General features: G+C 37.4%; 1 protein-coding gene across 6 annotated transcripts in view; it reads left to right on the top strand.

Annotated features, from left to right (window-relative positions):
- numb (NUMB endocytic adaptor protein) overlaps window positions 1-16,648 on the top strand; it is a 572,878-nt gene that overhangs the window by 482,143 nt on the left and 74,087 nt on the right. For 5 of the 6 annotated variants that reach the window (XM_068229273.1, XM_068229274.1, XM_068229271.1 and 2 more), the window contains one exon: window positions 12,291-12,554. In XM_068229273.1, coding sequence (XP_068085374.1) covers window positions 12,291-12,554 — 264 coding nt within the window. The remainder of the gene's footprint in view (window positions 1-12,290; window positions 12,555-16,648) is intronic. The other variant, XM_068229272.1, reaches the window with a different exon arrangement.

Here is a 16,648-nt window from a genome sequence, read left to right as displayed (position 1 = left end):
TATTCGTCTGCAACTTCAAGTTATTTTTGATCTTCGTATATTAGTTGATAGTGTTGTGACTTTGTGCATGACAGAATGTCGTGTCTTTGTGCCTATCAGAGTGTGAAACTGACCTCCAATATTGATAAACATTGTACATGTTTTTACGGCTGATGATGACCTGGACTAAGGTCGAAACCGGTCCCATTTAAATAGGAATGTGATTACTGCATTTCTTTCTTTTAAGTATTGAATAGGTTGAACCTCCTTTTCAATTATTTAATTTTTAACATCAATAATTTCAATACGGAACAATGAAATTTGTATCTTTAAATACTGAATTTTAATCCACTAGCTGAGGAAGAGAATGCATAATATTCTTGAAACATGTACTAGATGTTAAGGTGAAAGGTAAATAAATAAATAGTATTGACTAGGCGGACCATCTTCCAACATATTTACATTTACAAGTGCGACGGCAATTGATTATCCCATAATTTCGTCTCTGCAAAACGCGACGGAAAGTACTGTCTTCGAGACTGCACGGACATACTGTACGAGGGTGAGTCTCCCCTCTGTCTCACTCACACACACATACTGCACTGCTCTGCACTGCACTGCTAGACTGTACTGCTGAACTGAACTGCTTGTTAGCCTTGACCTAGTGGCATATATATCTGCGCCAGGAGGGGTGGTATTCTAAGTCATGTGACCGAGAGTGCTCGATCTTCTTAAATTTTATATTGTTATAACTCAGAAACTACTGGAAAGATTGCTTCGAAATTTACAGGATTTTACTTTTACGATGTCTGCGACAATTTAGCGTTGGTCCTGTTCAAATTGGTTAAGGTGTTAAAAAGTTCAGGAAAGATAAATTCTTTCGAGAAATATCTCTAGGGGAGGCAAGTTTCAAGCGGTAGGCCTCGCCTGGTCGGTCGTGGAGCCTGGTACGTACTGGAATGTTCCTTCGCTCAGCTGATCACATGGCGGACGGAAGTTGTATGCTGAAATAAAGTTTTTCAATTGATATGTGCCGGGACCTAGGCCTTCCTGGTACAATACTTAGTTATAAATTTTAATTGTGCAACACAGGAGTAACTGTCAACCAAAGACTATCTCATCAAGAGATTTTTTACGTGACTTCACAAAGATTTTACTTGTCAATGTGAACACTTCTGTTACTTTTATCATAATTCGCATATACGGTTTTTCACTTTTGTCTGTCATTCCACCACCATCCCATCCTTCTAGATCCTCTCTCATTTCTCCACATTATTTTACTTTATTTTATCACTATGTCTTTTACTGTTTAAATTTGGCTAGGCTGATGATGGTCCACAGTGGACCGAAACTAGTACCCATTAATATCATTGTAATGTTTTTGTAAAACATCAAATGATTTTTTAGTATTGAGAAGGTGGAATATTAAAATTTTGTATTTACTTTAACCTTCCAGCGGGCGCGCATACCTGGATCTTTCTTTTCACATAAGCAGTACTTGATTTGCATGCAGTGAATCATCGGAAACTGAAATGAATAACTTCATATACATTTCCACAAAGCACACAATATACTTTATTAAAAATAATTGATAACGTCCTCATAAAAGGACAGTGGCATGAATAATAAATTAAACAAATAATTCAGTCGTCTGAGACACAATATAGCATTTAATAACTGTAGAAAATGAAAATGAGGAAGTATTTTCGAAGCATAAGAAATCAAGCACTTTTAATTGCACTCCCGAACTAAATATTATAGAGAAAATAACATTCCTGAGCACTGAATTTAGTCTTGTCTGACACATAATAACGTTACATACCTGAAAATCTTTTTAAATTGCTAAATATTGTCTACATTTAGGAAGTTCAGTTATTTACGCTTGTTTTTAAGAAGTGAAAGACAATTCTTCAGTGAAACAAATAAATTGAAATGGCGGCAATTATGAAAGGAACTTAAGTTCTTGAAATCAACTACACCATATCTTCCTCTTCCATGTTCTTCAGGCAAGCATCACAGAAAACTACTTGCTGTGAATGCTTTTTGCAGACGAATCTTTCACATTTGTGGCACTGTAGACGAGTACGGTTGTTCTTTTTTGACCCACAACAATAGCAAATACATCGCGTTCTTGAAACACTTCCTGAACCTTCAATCGGTTCACTATCCCTGTACTGTTCCAAGAAAACATGCAAATCCTTTGGAAGAGACCAAATCGTTGCACGGTGTTTCAAGTTTTCCTCCATGAGTGCCATCGCCAATTTGAAAGTATATTCTCTCCTCGAAGTGTTTTTTTCTGCGTTGTTTGCTTTATATATAATGCATGAATTTATGCCAGCAATATCGAGGAAGCGATGAAACAGTACCATTGGCCACCTTTGTGTTTGTCTGGAAGTCGAGCACCGTGAAGTCATCAAGTCCCCTGTATCCACCCCTCCTTTAGTGGCATTGTAATCCATGACGTGGAATGTTTTCCCAGATTGCTGATCAATTTCAGCATCATCATGCATCGTTGATAGAACTAACACAACTTTCTTCTTTTTTGTAACCACTGACAGAAGGCTTTTATCGTATTGGCATCCAAACTGGTATGTTCCGGGAACTAGATGTCTATTTTCAGTCACAAACTCGGGTGGAACTTCTCGTTTGTTCTTCTTCAGGGTGCCTACAAAGGTCAGTCCTTGTTCCAGTAGGTATTCGGCCAAAGGGTAGCTACTGAAATAATTATCAGTAGTCACATTTTGGTTGGTATTTTTTATTGGCTCGCTCAACCTCCTTACCACATCAAAAGGCTTATTTGAAACTTCATAATGCCCTGGTTTCTGCGTCCCACAGTATACCTCCAAATTGTAAGTATAGAAAGTTCGGGAATCGCACATCGCATAAACTTTGAGGCCATATTTGGCGGGCTTTTTGGCCATATACTGTATAAAACTACAGCGGCCACGAAATGCAACTAACATTTCATCTATAGTTACAAACTCGCCAAGACAATAGGCACTTTGACAGTTTGCAACGAAGTGATTGAGAAATTCCCGAATAGCGGCCAGTTTGTCATTTTCCGTACGTTCATTCCTAGTATTCACGTCATCAAATCGAAGACTTCTCAACAGGAATCGAAAGCGGCGTTCACTGAAGTTAGCCCGCAGTATTATCATTCCGGTTCCGTTGGTAGTAAACAATTCCGATAAGTTTGTGCGGTTTGCTCTTTTCACAGCTATCAAGAACAAGGCACCAAAAAGAACTAAAATTTCCGATCTTGTTGTTTCTCTAAAATCTCTTTCTCGACCTTCTGGATGTTGCACTTTTACCCTGTCAATAAACGTATTTGTGTGTCTAACAATTTCATCAACCATGTTTGAATTTATTATGGTGAGAAAGCATTCTAGTTCAGTTTTACACTGGCGAGCTTGTCCTTTAGGACCAGGAGAAGTTTTTATCAAGTTCTTCGCCTTTGTTTTTGTACTCCTTCCCATGGGATTATTTGCCCATAATGTGTCACCATCTCTCCAATGAAGAAACGTAGGGTGCTGTCATCACGGTTGTCATCGCTTACATCATCAGCCTTGTCCATCTCAACTTCAGAGTCACTGCTGTGAACGTCCGTTTCGATAACTTCGGGTTCAAAGTCAATATCATTAGGATCGTCCCAAACATCTTCTCCTTCATTCGCTTCTTCTTCTTCCAATTCATCAAGAATTTGGAGAATAGAATCAGGATCATTGTATCGTGCCCTGAAACGCGTAATAAGACATAATTAGTCCATATTATTGAAGAAAAACAATAGGAGAAAGGAGGGAATCGCACAGAAAACTAAGGAAACTTCAAAATATAAATATGTTTGAACATTTATGCACAAGAGAAAACGTTCCCTCTCTCTTTCACACACACACACACACACACGCACGCACACACGAGCGAAATATATTTACTTACATGTTTCGTTCGGGTACGAGAGAACACGAAAACAATCGGGCGCGTGGCGGCAGACTGGCCGTCTGACTCGAACGACAATGGCACGCAGCACTTAGCATCTGAACAGTGGCAGATTGGCGCCGACTGGAAAAAGTACGAAAGCGCTGTCTCGCGTCAAGATGAGTAATTAAAGAATAGCCGGCGGTCCCGCCTGGCTAGTTGTCCATGAAGGGCACAAACTCGTGTTTTTCTCCAAAGGCGGCAAAATTGCCGCCCACGCGCCCGCTTGAAGGTTAAGCATAGTCTTAACTCAATATGGAACCTAACAATGAAGTTTATTACTTTGAATGATGACTCTAACCAAGCTAAACACAAAGCCTTTCAATATCTAGGCATTAAGTTGAAAATAGCCAAATTATGCAAAGACATAATTTCCTCAAACAGTGTATTCAGTTTAACGCCAAATTTCTTAAGACACAACAAAAAGAAACATCGTATCACGTCACAAACTGCCAAAACTCAAACTAAGACTAATAAAATTGGGTTGAAAGATGAAATCAAGTTTCTGTATAGGAAAAAATCATTCCTTAATCTCAAACTATAAGAGTCTCACCTTGCGGCAACAAAATTGTTATCTAAAGCGCATTGGACAATCTTCTTCCAATCAGTTGAAGATAAATTATTTATAGACTTAACCAGGAAACAACATACTTTGGATAATAAATTGGAGAAATTAAAGAGATCCAAATCGCAAGATTATCAAATTAGATGCAATAGTAGACCAGCAGACGATCGTAACCATTTTCATCCACCAGTAATCAACTTATCCAATACTCCCCTAAATCCAAATGAAGGAATTTTAGCCAAGGGACCCAAACATAACTGGCCCGATTTGAACACAACCAATTCAATTATTACAATGTTAACAATCGGAATTAGCTATCTCTAAAACGCCTTTAGACACACAAGATGAATTAAGATATGACATAAAAAAGAAACTTAATAACATCCTTTTTTGCAATAATTCACCTAATTTTCCCGTAATAATAGGAATGTACAAACCGATTTGAAGCTAATGCACACCCTAAATAAAAAAAATTAAGGACAACGACCTAATTGTGACCAAGGCCGATAAAGGCAACACGACCGTAATCATCGATAAGAATGAATATATCAGTAAAACATCAGACTTCTTTAAAGATAGTTCCTTTTCCATAATTAAAAGAGACCCCACACAAAAAGTCCAAAGACTCCTTAAACAAACCTTAAAAAACTCCTCCTTCCTACTCACTGAACATGAAAAAAGCCAGCTTATAAGTATGAACCCTGGGCTTCCTACGGCTAGAGCTCTTCCAAAAATTCATAAGGCAGGTGCTCCCATTCGTCCAATCATCAATTTTAGACCGAGCCCTTTGTATAAAACTGCACAATTTATTCAAAAGTTTCTAAGCAAAAATTAGTTTTTCATCCAATAAGTCTGTTAGAAATACCTTTGAATTAATAGACAAAATAAATTTAACATGCAACGTCACTACTCACTTCACTCCTTTGATATCGTAAACATGTACCCAAGCATTCCAATTTCTAAATTAATTCCCATCATCAAAAGTAACTTACACAAAAACAGTCATTTGAGTAAATTGGAAATTCAAGATTTCATTACATTGTTCAAATTAGTCGTAAACAACAACTTTTTTACGTTTAATGGTACCATCTATCAACAAAAAGGTCTGGCAATGGGTTCACCTGCATCAGGCATTCTCACAGAAATCTATTTGGACTTTCTCGAGAATACTAAAATCAACAATAAATTCGACAATATCCTCCTTTGGGCTAGGTATGTCGACGATGTCCTAGTAGTTATTAACGAGAATTTGGAAGATGCTCACACCACACTTCAAACACTTAACATCGATCCTCATATTAAATTCACATTGGAGTCGGAAGTAGATCAAAAAATCAATTTTCTGGATCTTACCATCACTAGACAACAGGAATCTTTAACCTACTTTAACCTACAAGATCTACAGAAAGCCCACCCAATCGGCCGTCACAATCCAACAAGATTCAGCTCACCCCCTCCCCCACGAAAAAAGCAAACTATAACAGTCTTGTACATAGAGCATTCAACGTTCCCATGAACAAAAAAGATCTTCATACCGAATTGAATACTATCCGCTACATTGCCAGATTCATTGGCCATAGCCATTTCATAGAAAATATCATTAACAAACATAAATTTCGCCCCAAGACCACACTTAAAAAAAACCCCACCTAAACATGACTGTTTTTCCACTTTCACTTACGTCAATGGAATTCACAAGATCACCAATGTTTTAAAGAAAAAAGGTATGAAAATAGCCTTTAAAACCAACAACAACAACACACAAATCTTACATAACACATCACATATCAATAAAATAAATAGGTACACAAAATCAGGCGTCTACAGGATTAAATGTAATACATGTTCTAATACTTCTTATGTGGAGCAAACCGGCCGGAGCTTCAACATTAGATATTTGAAACATTTCAATGCAGTCAGATATAACAAATTCTCAGCTATTGGCCAACACATGGTCGACTATAACAACAAATTCACGAATATCGAAATAGACATGCACATTCTTGAAATAGTTAAGAAAGGACCTCTACTCAATATAATTGAGAACTTTTACATTCATTTGGATCAGTACTTTAATGCTAACTACAATCTTAACGAAACAACTGAGAAATTGCAAGTGACTAATCTCATGTTTTAATCCGTATTGAAATCTGTTGATATACAATAATAAAGTTTTGTTATGAATCCACCTGTTCAATACATTATAATGTTGTCACATTTAAAATAACTTCATTAGTTAAAAAGTTATATATGGGACATGTTTCGCTCCCTTACAGAGCATCATCAGCCAAATCTGAATCTCGAATAATTGTTATTTACTTAAATAATGACTTAAGAACTATTAGAACATTTTTGACAAACTTAAAACTTATTCTATTAGAATATCATAAAATATAAAATCTTTGTATACATGGCTTAATTACATATGCTTAATAGGAAGATACATTAAAATTATGGAAGAGAGAGTGCTAAAATATAAAATAAAATAACAATATATATATATCATGTCTAAAATCTTAGAGAGACGTGAAAATCAATCTTAGGAGTTAAATTTGAGGATTTTCTTGGCAATGAGATCTGGTAAAAAAGTTATTTATCCCTTGTGGATAAGAGTCTATAAAGATTCAAATTATCGTCAATTTGATGATTGAACTTGTAACAGGATAAATGTTGGTCTTCAAGAAATTTAAATGCTTGTTGTCATATGACCTCGGCGAATGCTGTTGAAAAGATATGTTCTTATAGATGTCAATGGCCATTCGTTGAACTAATGGATTTGATAAGGATGATTGAAAGGGACATAAATCAACGTTTGTATTGAAAGCTGCTGCTTGGTTTATCTTGTTGAATGTCTGTAACAAGAAAAGGAATCTTGTAAGTAACTGGAATTTGTGTTGCTAGTTAAGAGTGTGCTTCTAGAAACGTCACTTACCCCTCCAATTGCTGTTTGTCGGTTTGGTGTTGTCCGAGGTTATGTGGTGACTGTCTGTTCTGTGTCTACTCCTTGTGTTGTAAGAGTGAGGTTTTGGGGGTTGAGGGGAGGGAGTAGAGGTAGGAGGAGAAATGTTTGTGAGTGTGGTATTGGAAGGGGAATGTCTAGTAGGAGCACAGGGAGGGGTTGAGTTCTTTAATGTTGGATGATTATTAGCTGTTTTGGGAATGAAAACTTTGGCAAAATTACTTTTTTCTAGATTAAGCGTCTTTAATAGTTTCGCTAACAGGGAACATGCATGATCAGGGGTTTTAATTAAAAATATGCTAATCTGATTCAAACTTTCATGCAGAAATCAAAAATGTGATCAGAACGTACAAATAACAACTCCAAACATGATAAAACTCTAAATCAATGTACGAAACTGTCAGGTGACGCAAGTACGCGATCTCATTGGTCTGATGTCATCGTACAGGTTGACTGAATTAGCAGACGAAATAACACATAGTGTGCTGTGAGAAGCAGGATACACTTTGCGTATTTCTACTTTACGTTATTGTCTGGTATGGTTAATTTCGAGGTCTATACATTGGATAATAATCTGAGTGGTATATTTTAGACTTAAAATGAATCCTGCGCAGACAGTGAGGCAGAAAACTTATAAATGATGTAGAGTTCCGATGTGCAATAGCACATCGCATACCATACCAAACAAATTGTTTATAAATGTTCCAGAGACGCTAAAACTAGGGAGAAATGTATTTTGGCGAGCCGGAGAAATGCTGGTGATATATCGGAAAAGTCTACAGTGTTTTTTTTTTTTGAAGATTTTAACGTAAGATGAATTTGTTTGAATTTTCAATCACTTTTCCATGTCAGCTGTTCTAGAGGTAAAACTTTAAATTTTAATGTATGATGCTTTATTTAAATGCTTCAATTACATCTTGGAATATGAAAGTAATAAACAGTGCATTGATTAGTGCTGATTATTAAAGTATTCTCCAAACCTAACCTATGTTTTGGGTGATCCATGTCAAGGTAATAAATCAGAGGGGTTATGAACTATTTTGACAGCTCTAATTCTACCAGTATATCTTGGTATGCGACAGTTATGTATGTCTTTATTGAAGAGCTTAATTGTTAGAGAAATTTAGGCTATATCTAAATACTCTATAATGTAACAAAGAATAGGCGTGTACATCATGAAAGGAAACAACGTGAATTTAACAAATGTATAACTGTACACAAAACCAATGCTTGTCTGTTGGGGTCTTATAAGTTAACAATGCTCAATTATAATAATTATCATAATATTAATGAAATAAATAACATAATTGCACATAGGTGAAAATAGTGATGTAGGTGTTTAAAATATTATCCAACTTAGCCTAAGTTTTAGGTTATACAAGCCAAGTCAATAAACCGAAGAGTAAAAATACCGCGCGAGTTGGCCGTGCGTTTAGGAGCGCGCAGCTGTGAGCTCGCATCCGGGAGATAGTGGGTTTTGAACCCCACTGCCGGCAGCCCTGAAAATGGTTTTCCGTGGTTTCCCATTTTCACACCAGGCAAATGCTGAGGCTGTACCTAAGGCCATGACCGCTTTGTTCCCATTCCTAGGCCCTTCCTGTCCCATCGTCGCCATAAGACCTATATGTGACGGTGTGACGTAAAGCAAACGGCAAAAAAGAAAAAAAAAAAGAAAAAGTCACAGCACCCAAAGATATTCCTGTATTGAACGACTAAAATGTCACCAGGACACTTTTCTTGCCTGATATGCTCAGCTTGTTAAAAGCCAAATGTAATTAATGTTATTGGCTTCACGCCCCGCTAACTACTACTACGATTTTCGGAGACGCCGATGTGCAGGAATTTAGTCCTGCAGGAGTTCTTTTACGTGCCAGTAAATCTACCGACACGAGGCTGACGTATTTGAGCACCTTCAACTACCACCGGACTGAACCAGGATCGAACCTGCCAAGTTGGGGTCAGAAGGCCAACACCTCAACCATCTGAACCACTCAGCCCGACTTGTGAAAACTAGATGAAGTCATATTTATCTTGTTTAACTTTTTCCCTCCACAAAGATATTTAATTCTCTTTCATGGTCCCCGGAAGTGGGTAGGCCAGTTGTCCCAACCATAAATATATATAATTTTTGGGAATGATAGATCATAGCCCTATAGTACTATCATCTTTCTTTCTTTCTTTCCTTCTTTCTTTCTTTCTTTCTTTCTTTCTTTCTTAATCAGTTTATCCTTCAGGGTTGGTTTTCTCTCGAACTCAGCGAGGGATTTCACCTCTACCACTTCAAGGGCAGTGTCCTGGAACGTGAGACTTTGAGTATGGTGATGAAACTGGTAATGAGGGCCATTACCTCGCCCAGGCGGCCTCACCTGTTATGCTCAACAGGGGCCTTGTTGGAGGATCTGAGGCTCGGAAGGTATAGACAAGGAAGAGGGAAGGAAACGGCCGTGGCCTTAGGTGCCTGGAGGAGAAGTAGGATAATACGAAAAACCACTTCTACTCAGTTGACCTCCCGAGGCTGAGTAGACCCCGTTCCAGCCCGCGTACTATTTGTTTTCAACTTTCATGGCAGAGCCGGGAATCGAAACCGGGCCTCCGGGAGCGGCACACATTAAGCACTACACCACAGAAGCGGACTAGTACTATAATGCTACCTATATGTTTATGTTAGTGCTGAAATCCGATTTCTTACTTTACTAGTGCTGAAAGCCCGAAAATGTAATGTTATTCTTTAATAGGGGAATCAGTCTAGAAGGAAATGTTGAAAGTGATGTGATATCTATCCAGGTTCGTTGTTATCCTAATACTATGGGTTACAGTACATTGCACATATATAAAAGACGCCACTTACAAACTTGCTTGTTATCCGCGAATTTCTGCGGCCACAAAAGTCGCATTTTTCAACAATGATGACATCTACACATGGTAGATTGTCTGACTGTGCTGTTTTGAACCTTTCCTCTGTCATTTCGAAGTTATTCGCGATCATGAATAACAAACAATCGGCTTTTAGCAACGGCTGATGCACAACGCCTGGTAGAGCTCCATGCGGTACTGGATCGTGACGTAACAGCGTGCCGCTTACGTCAGAGGCCGTTTCACTCGCCTTGCGGAAAGGCACTATTAAATATATTTTTAATGGTAGAAAACAAGGTTACTTACCACAATGTAATACGTTTACGTACTATTTCATTGGTGTACTTTTCAAAAAAATTATTTTTGAAAATGATGCATGTTCCCAATTGTTCGTGTAACGGATTTCTTATTTCAATTTCGTCATTTGAATTTTTTTCTTTATTGAAATACTGGTCTAAGTGGATATAAATATTTTCTAATTCTGTCATTAGTTTACCTTTTTCTATCTTCTTTATAATTTTTAGGTCTTTCTCTATGGTTGTAAATTGGTGGCCTGACTCTCTCATGTGAGCACTCATCGCAGAATGTTTGTTGTGCTTTGTAGCATTAACGTGTTCTAAGTATCTTGTGAGGAAGTTACGGCCAGTTTGGCCAACATATGAACATTTACATTCTACACATGTTAATCTATAGATGCCAGAACTTAGATAAGGGTTATTTTTGGAATTTATACTATTGTGGTTGAAAAAAATGTTTCTGTTTGTATTTTGTGTTTTGAATGCTACATTCACATCTCGTTTTTTGATAGGATTAGTTATTTGAAAAATGGCTGGATTGGTGAATGTAAATGTTGCGAATTTGGACTACTGAGTTTTTTCGGGAGTAAGATTAGTTACTAACTTTTGTTTTACTTTATTGATGATCCGATTGACTATATTTACTTTATATCCATTAATTGAGGCCAGATCTTTTTATAAAATTGAGTTCCTTTTTTAAGTTACTCTCTGAAAGGAGGATTTTGAAAGCTCTATAAACTAAACAAATCGATCGTTCAAAACTCTTTAAGTCAATAAAGGGTCCCCCGCCAATACAAACACCATCACTTCCTCTCCCATCCACCCCACATTGAACCTTTCCCACCCCTCCCACCTTCCACCACTTACGTCATTCCTCCCCTCCGTTTTCACCTACGCCCTCTCCCGCTGATCTACTCCGCGCTACGCTCACTCCGTAAGTTGCATTCAATACAACAAGTTTGTTCCACACAGCGCAAGGTGAGTCATCGTTTATATTTTCCGGTGCCTCACTCATTCTCAATTTGATTACTCGCGTTAATACTAACTTCTTTCCCCAGGTTCATTGGGGTTCCGATTGAACTGAGACTACTTCTGTTTAACACAGCAAGCTTTCATTCCACCGCAGAATATGTCCAACTTTGTCAACTTTTAAACTTATGCTGGTCTCATTGGACAACTCTTCCCTCTACGCTAAAGTGGAACTCCCATCTAGAACTTTCTAGAAGCATATACTTAGTTATATATTTTAATTGTGCAACACAGGCGTAACTGTCAACCAAAGACTATCTCATCAAGAGATTTTTTACGTGACTTCACAAAGATTTTACTTGTCAATGTGAACACTTCTGTTACTTTTATCATAATTCGCATATAAGGTTTTTCACTTTTGTCTGTCATTCCATCACCATCCCATCCTTCTAGATCCTCTCTCATTTCTCCACATTATTTTACTTTATTTTATCACTATGTCTTTTACTGTTTAAATTTGGCTAGGCTGATGATGGTCCACAGTGGACCGAAACTAGTACCTATTAATATCATTGTAATGTTTTTGTAAAACATCAAATGATTTTTTAGTATTGAGAAGGTGGAATATTAAAATATTGTATTTACTTTAAGCATACAAATATCTATTGCTATCCTTCTGTTTTTCTCTACTCAGCAGCTGGAACTGGTTACATTGCAGAACCTCCTCCGGTGAAATCTGTGGTCAATCCGTACGCCATAGAGCGCCCTCATGCGACCGCATCCATGCTGCAGCGACAGGGGTCATTCCGTGGGTTTCAGCAGCTCAACCAGGCGTCTCCGTTTAAACGCCAGATGTCGCTACGTATTAGCGATCTGCCTTCGACGCTGGAACGCCAGCGCTCCCTCAGCCTGGAGGGTAGCGACTTCCGCCTTCCGCCCGTCCATATGAAGACTCCAGGTAGTAATTGATTTCTTTTTTGTAAAGGTGTCCTAGAATATTTTATGCTTCTACTTCATCAAGCTTCTCTCTACTTGTGCTTTTCTCTTGTGTCAAGCTGTCCTGAAGACAAGATGAATTGTCTCTTATTAAAATAGACTAGTTCTGTTGTGCACAGGCTGTTAAATCTCACCTCCACTACCAACATAGGCAGTCCGGCCCCGCGGTGTAGGGGACAACGCGTCCGTCTGTCACCCAGCGGCCCCGGGTTCGATTCCCGACTGGGTCAGGGGTTTTTAATTGTAAATGATTAATATCCCTGGCCTGGGGACTGCGTATTTTTGTCATCCTTAATGTTCGTTTCCTCGCATTCAACACTTTACACTTCCGCAATTTCCAAATACACGCAGGTTCCTAACATATGGTGCAAGTAGGGGCAAAAGAGCTTTCTAGGTCGATGCCTTGAACAAATTGCATTTAAAAAAAAAAACACATAGGCAGGACTAACAAAATCCCTGGAATTCATTCAGACACATTTTAAGATGTTTGATTTGGGCATCATGATGATGATAGTACAGCTATGTACATTATGAAGTACAGACTTGCCAACAATATGGTAGCCAAATATATTATTTCTGGAACAGGACTGAGGAGTACACGAGAGTATGAATGTGTTGTTTGTTGCTAATGAAGTCTTTGTGGTCGTTATGCCTCCTCTCTTTCTTCCATTTAACTCCCATGTTTCCTTCAAGTCCGTAATTCATGACGTTCAAGAAAATCCGCAGCTAAAGTTGAAGTTAAACCAAAGAAAAATTATTTTTAAATGTAGCTTAGACTGAATAATCCTTTTTCCTTCTTTCATTTGCGATATATAAGTTTTATGGACCTTCAAGCTTAAACATTGATCGCAGATTCAATAACTTACTATCTACCATGAGATCATCTCATAATAATATTATAATCTATGAAAATAATAATAATGGATTAACAATTTTACGATTATTTATGCAAATAATAAAGAATATGATGGTTAAGTTAAATCACATCTTAAAATATTTTTTATTATTTACAATAATATTTCTTTGTCAGTCTCTGTTTGAATTCATTCTCTTGCTTTTGCTCATTTTTATTCCTTCAATAAATAAAAATAATGTATCATCAGCTCTTCCAAGGTCTTGATTTCTTAATCAAAACTTAATTAGTCTCCAATCAAGTCTATATGGATTTGAATTAGTTAAATGAAAATCATCTTGACCTAACTTCAACTACTTCTCATACATCCTAGTTTTCTTATTAAGGCATATTTAAAAAAATCAAGAATTCATAATGTTGAGAAAAATAAATAACTCTATTAACATAGTCTGAATGTTTTGAAATCTCACAATAATATGAAAATAAATTTTTGAAGTCACCTAAGAATGATTCGTGGAAATTTTCATTCATCTCTGATGTTCACGATTATTTACTTGTTTAAACATACGCAGAATAAGATAATTTCACATTTTGTAGCTTTCAATGGCTATCTACTAAAATAAATAAAAAACATTTATATCATGAAAAATCATATTCAATATATTGTACCAGGGAAAAAAATGTCTGTCTTTGGGGCCTCTGACACTAGCTAGAAGATCATGGAATATTTCTAAGGGTGTGGCACGTAAACTTTGGAGTTGGTACAGAGAGGGATATTAGTTCATTGAACTTAGATTTCTTTGAAAATTTGGTTTTAATGTTCATTGGAAACAAATTCATATCACCTTTCATACAAGTTGAGTTGAAGCATTGTAGCAGGCTGGAATCTCCGACTCCGGGATGGTTACTGGGCACGGTCTGGACAGAAACTACGCCTGTCCTGGATGTGAAGTCCTCGACGTTCTAGAGGATCTGGGAGTTCTCGACTTTCTAGGTGCACACGTTGCGGGGTTCGATCTTGCACGATAATATTGAGAGGTGAGGCGTGACGCGCACACTATGGCATTCAACTCATTTGCAGCACTGTTAAATAAATTAACATTGACCTTTAAATATTGCGTTCATTCATTGCAAGTGGGATCAAATGTTAATGAAATTGACACTCAAATTTTGATTCAAACACCTTGCTGAATCGCAAATGTTTGTAAATTATCACTTGAAAGTAAGACGATTGAACTGAATATCTGACCACGTGTTAGATGTCAGCCGAATTAATACTTGGGAAAATTATGTATAGCGATTCCGGGAGAGATGACGCAGGGCAGGCCAGTGCGGCAATCGCCTGCTAGATCGCTCGACCACTGCTTCTCGTGTGTACGTGAGAACAAAAGCTATCTATTGGATGTCACATAGTGCAAGTGATTTTGCCTGAAAACCTGGATATTTCTGTTAAGTACGTCTTCTCTACCTTCAAAGTTTTGCTATGGCATGATATAAAAGCCCAGTGACTGGGTTGTTCAAGCTAAATTAACATTTCATTGCCACAGGCGGGTGACTAGGATAGTCAGCGACTATGCTGGTGTGATATACGCCATGTTGGACCAACGCAGTTCCTGCTCCATCTCTCCCCAAATGTCAGGAGAGATGGCGCGCTACATTTCCAGGAGAGATGGCGCGGTATTCTTTGAATTTCCATTTATGTGTAAAATGTGTTTCTATTCTCCGATCAGTTTGTTAATAAAATATATATAGGCTATATGCATTTTGTTTAATTCTGTGTCAAATTATACCAATTATGGAGAAGAGGAAGCAGCTACAGCCTAATCGAAGTTTGTGGTACATGCCTGTAATACAACTTCAAAGCGTAATATCTCCAACAAAAGATAAATCGCAATGAACAAAAAGAACAAAGTGCAAAGAAAAATTGCAACCACTTCCACAACGGGAAAGAATAGGAAAGGAGTAAAACCTCCTTCCAATGAAGCAGCTAAAATAATTCAAGATGGGCAAAATAATGCAATATCTGATGATTGCAACAAGTGTGTGGAGTGCTGGGAGAACTATTATTTGACAAAAAAAGGACGATTGGATTAAGTGCACCTGGCTGCATGAATTGTGTTCAGTGTATAAGAACTTGTGTAATGATTGTGGAAGAGAGAGAGTAAGGAAAAACATATCCTTAGTACTGAGGGATAAATCTTGAAAGTTTAAATAATGAATTGATTCATTAATGACTAAGGAATAATAGACAAGTGAATGTAAATAAGGTAAATAAATGTATTAAACCTGTAACCATAGTTTACTTAATTTCTTCCCTCCTTAGCATATCAAGTACATAACGCCATCTCACCCGAACACTACGGGAGAGATGGCGCAGGTGACACACCTTCAAATAAACAATCTCTTACCTTCAAAAGGCAGTGAGGAGAGATATAAGGAATGGCATCTAGCATAAAAATAAGCTAATCGAAATATTGGCGAAGACTTGCTGCACAATCATTACAAAATGTGCGCCATCTCTCCCCTACTTACTCTACCATTTATAATGTCAAGCTCACGACATAGGTCTGCTAACATTGGCATGGCAGACTGGAATGTTCTATTAGATCACTAATCGTTATCATCACAGTTCCTAACTTACTGACTTTGCACTTTATAACCAAAACACAATATTGAGTGCAATATTCACAGTTCATGCAAGTTCAGGACATACTAGCATGTTCATAATAAATTGAGCAAATTTAATGGCACTCGGAAATGTCCTATTCTGTCTATAAACAAAAAATACGTGTACTTGATGAATGTTCAGCAATGTCTTTAAATGATCATTAAAGTTCAACTGCACTTGGAAAGAGTCTAACACTGTTCGTGAATAATTATTATGAAATAGAATTTATAAGTTCAAATATAGCACTAAAAATCCTATGTTATCTCGGAACTTCACGAGAGGAAAACACAAATTCAGATATGGCATGGGTACTCTGTTTCCACAGTCAGTTACCATGACACAAGTTTAAACACAAGTTCAGATGTGGCACTCAGAAATATTCTATGTCCCCACAATTTGTTATGAAACACAAGTTCGAACGTAATACTCGGAAATACTCTTAAGTTTTCACAGTTCGTCACGAAACACAAGTTCAATGTGGTACTTCGAAAATTACAACACTCACAAGAAAAGTTGTGTTTTGCGACAAGCTGTG

The sequence above is a fragment of the Anabrus simplex genome, chromosome 9 (assembly GCF_040414725.1).
Source record: "Anabrus simplex isolate iqAnaSimp1 chromosome 9, ASM4041472v1, whole genome shotgun sequence".
In the NCBI taxonomy this organism is placed as follows: Eukaryota; Metazoa; Arthropoda; class Insecta; order Orthoptera; family Tettigoniidae; genus Anabrus; species Anabrus simplex.
Note: the sequence above shows the minus strand (reverse complement) of the source record. Positions and strands in the feature narration are given on the sequence as shown.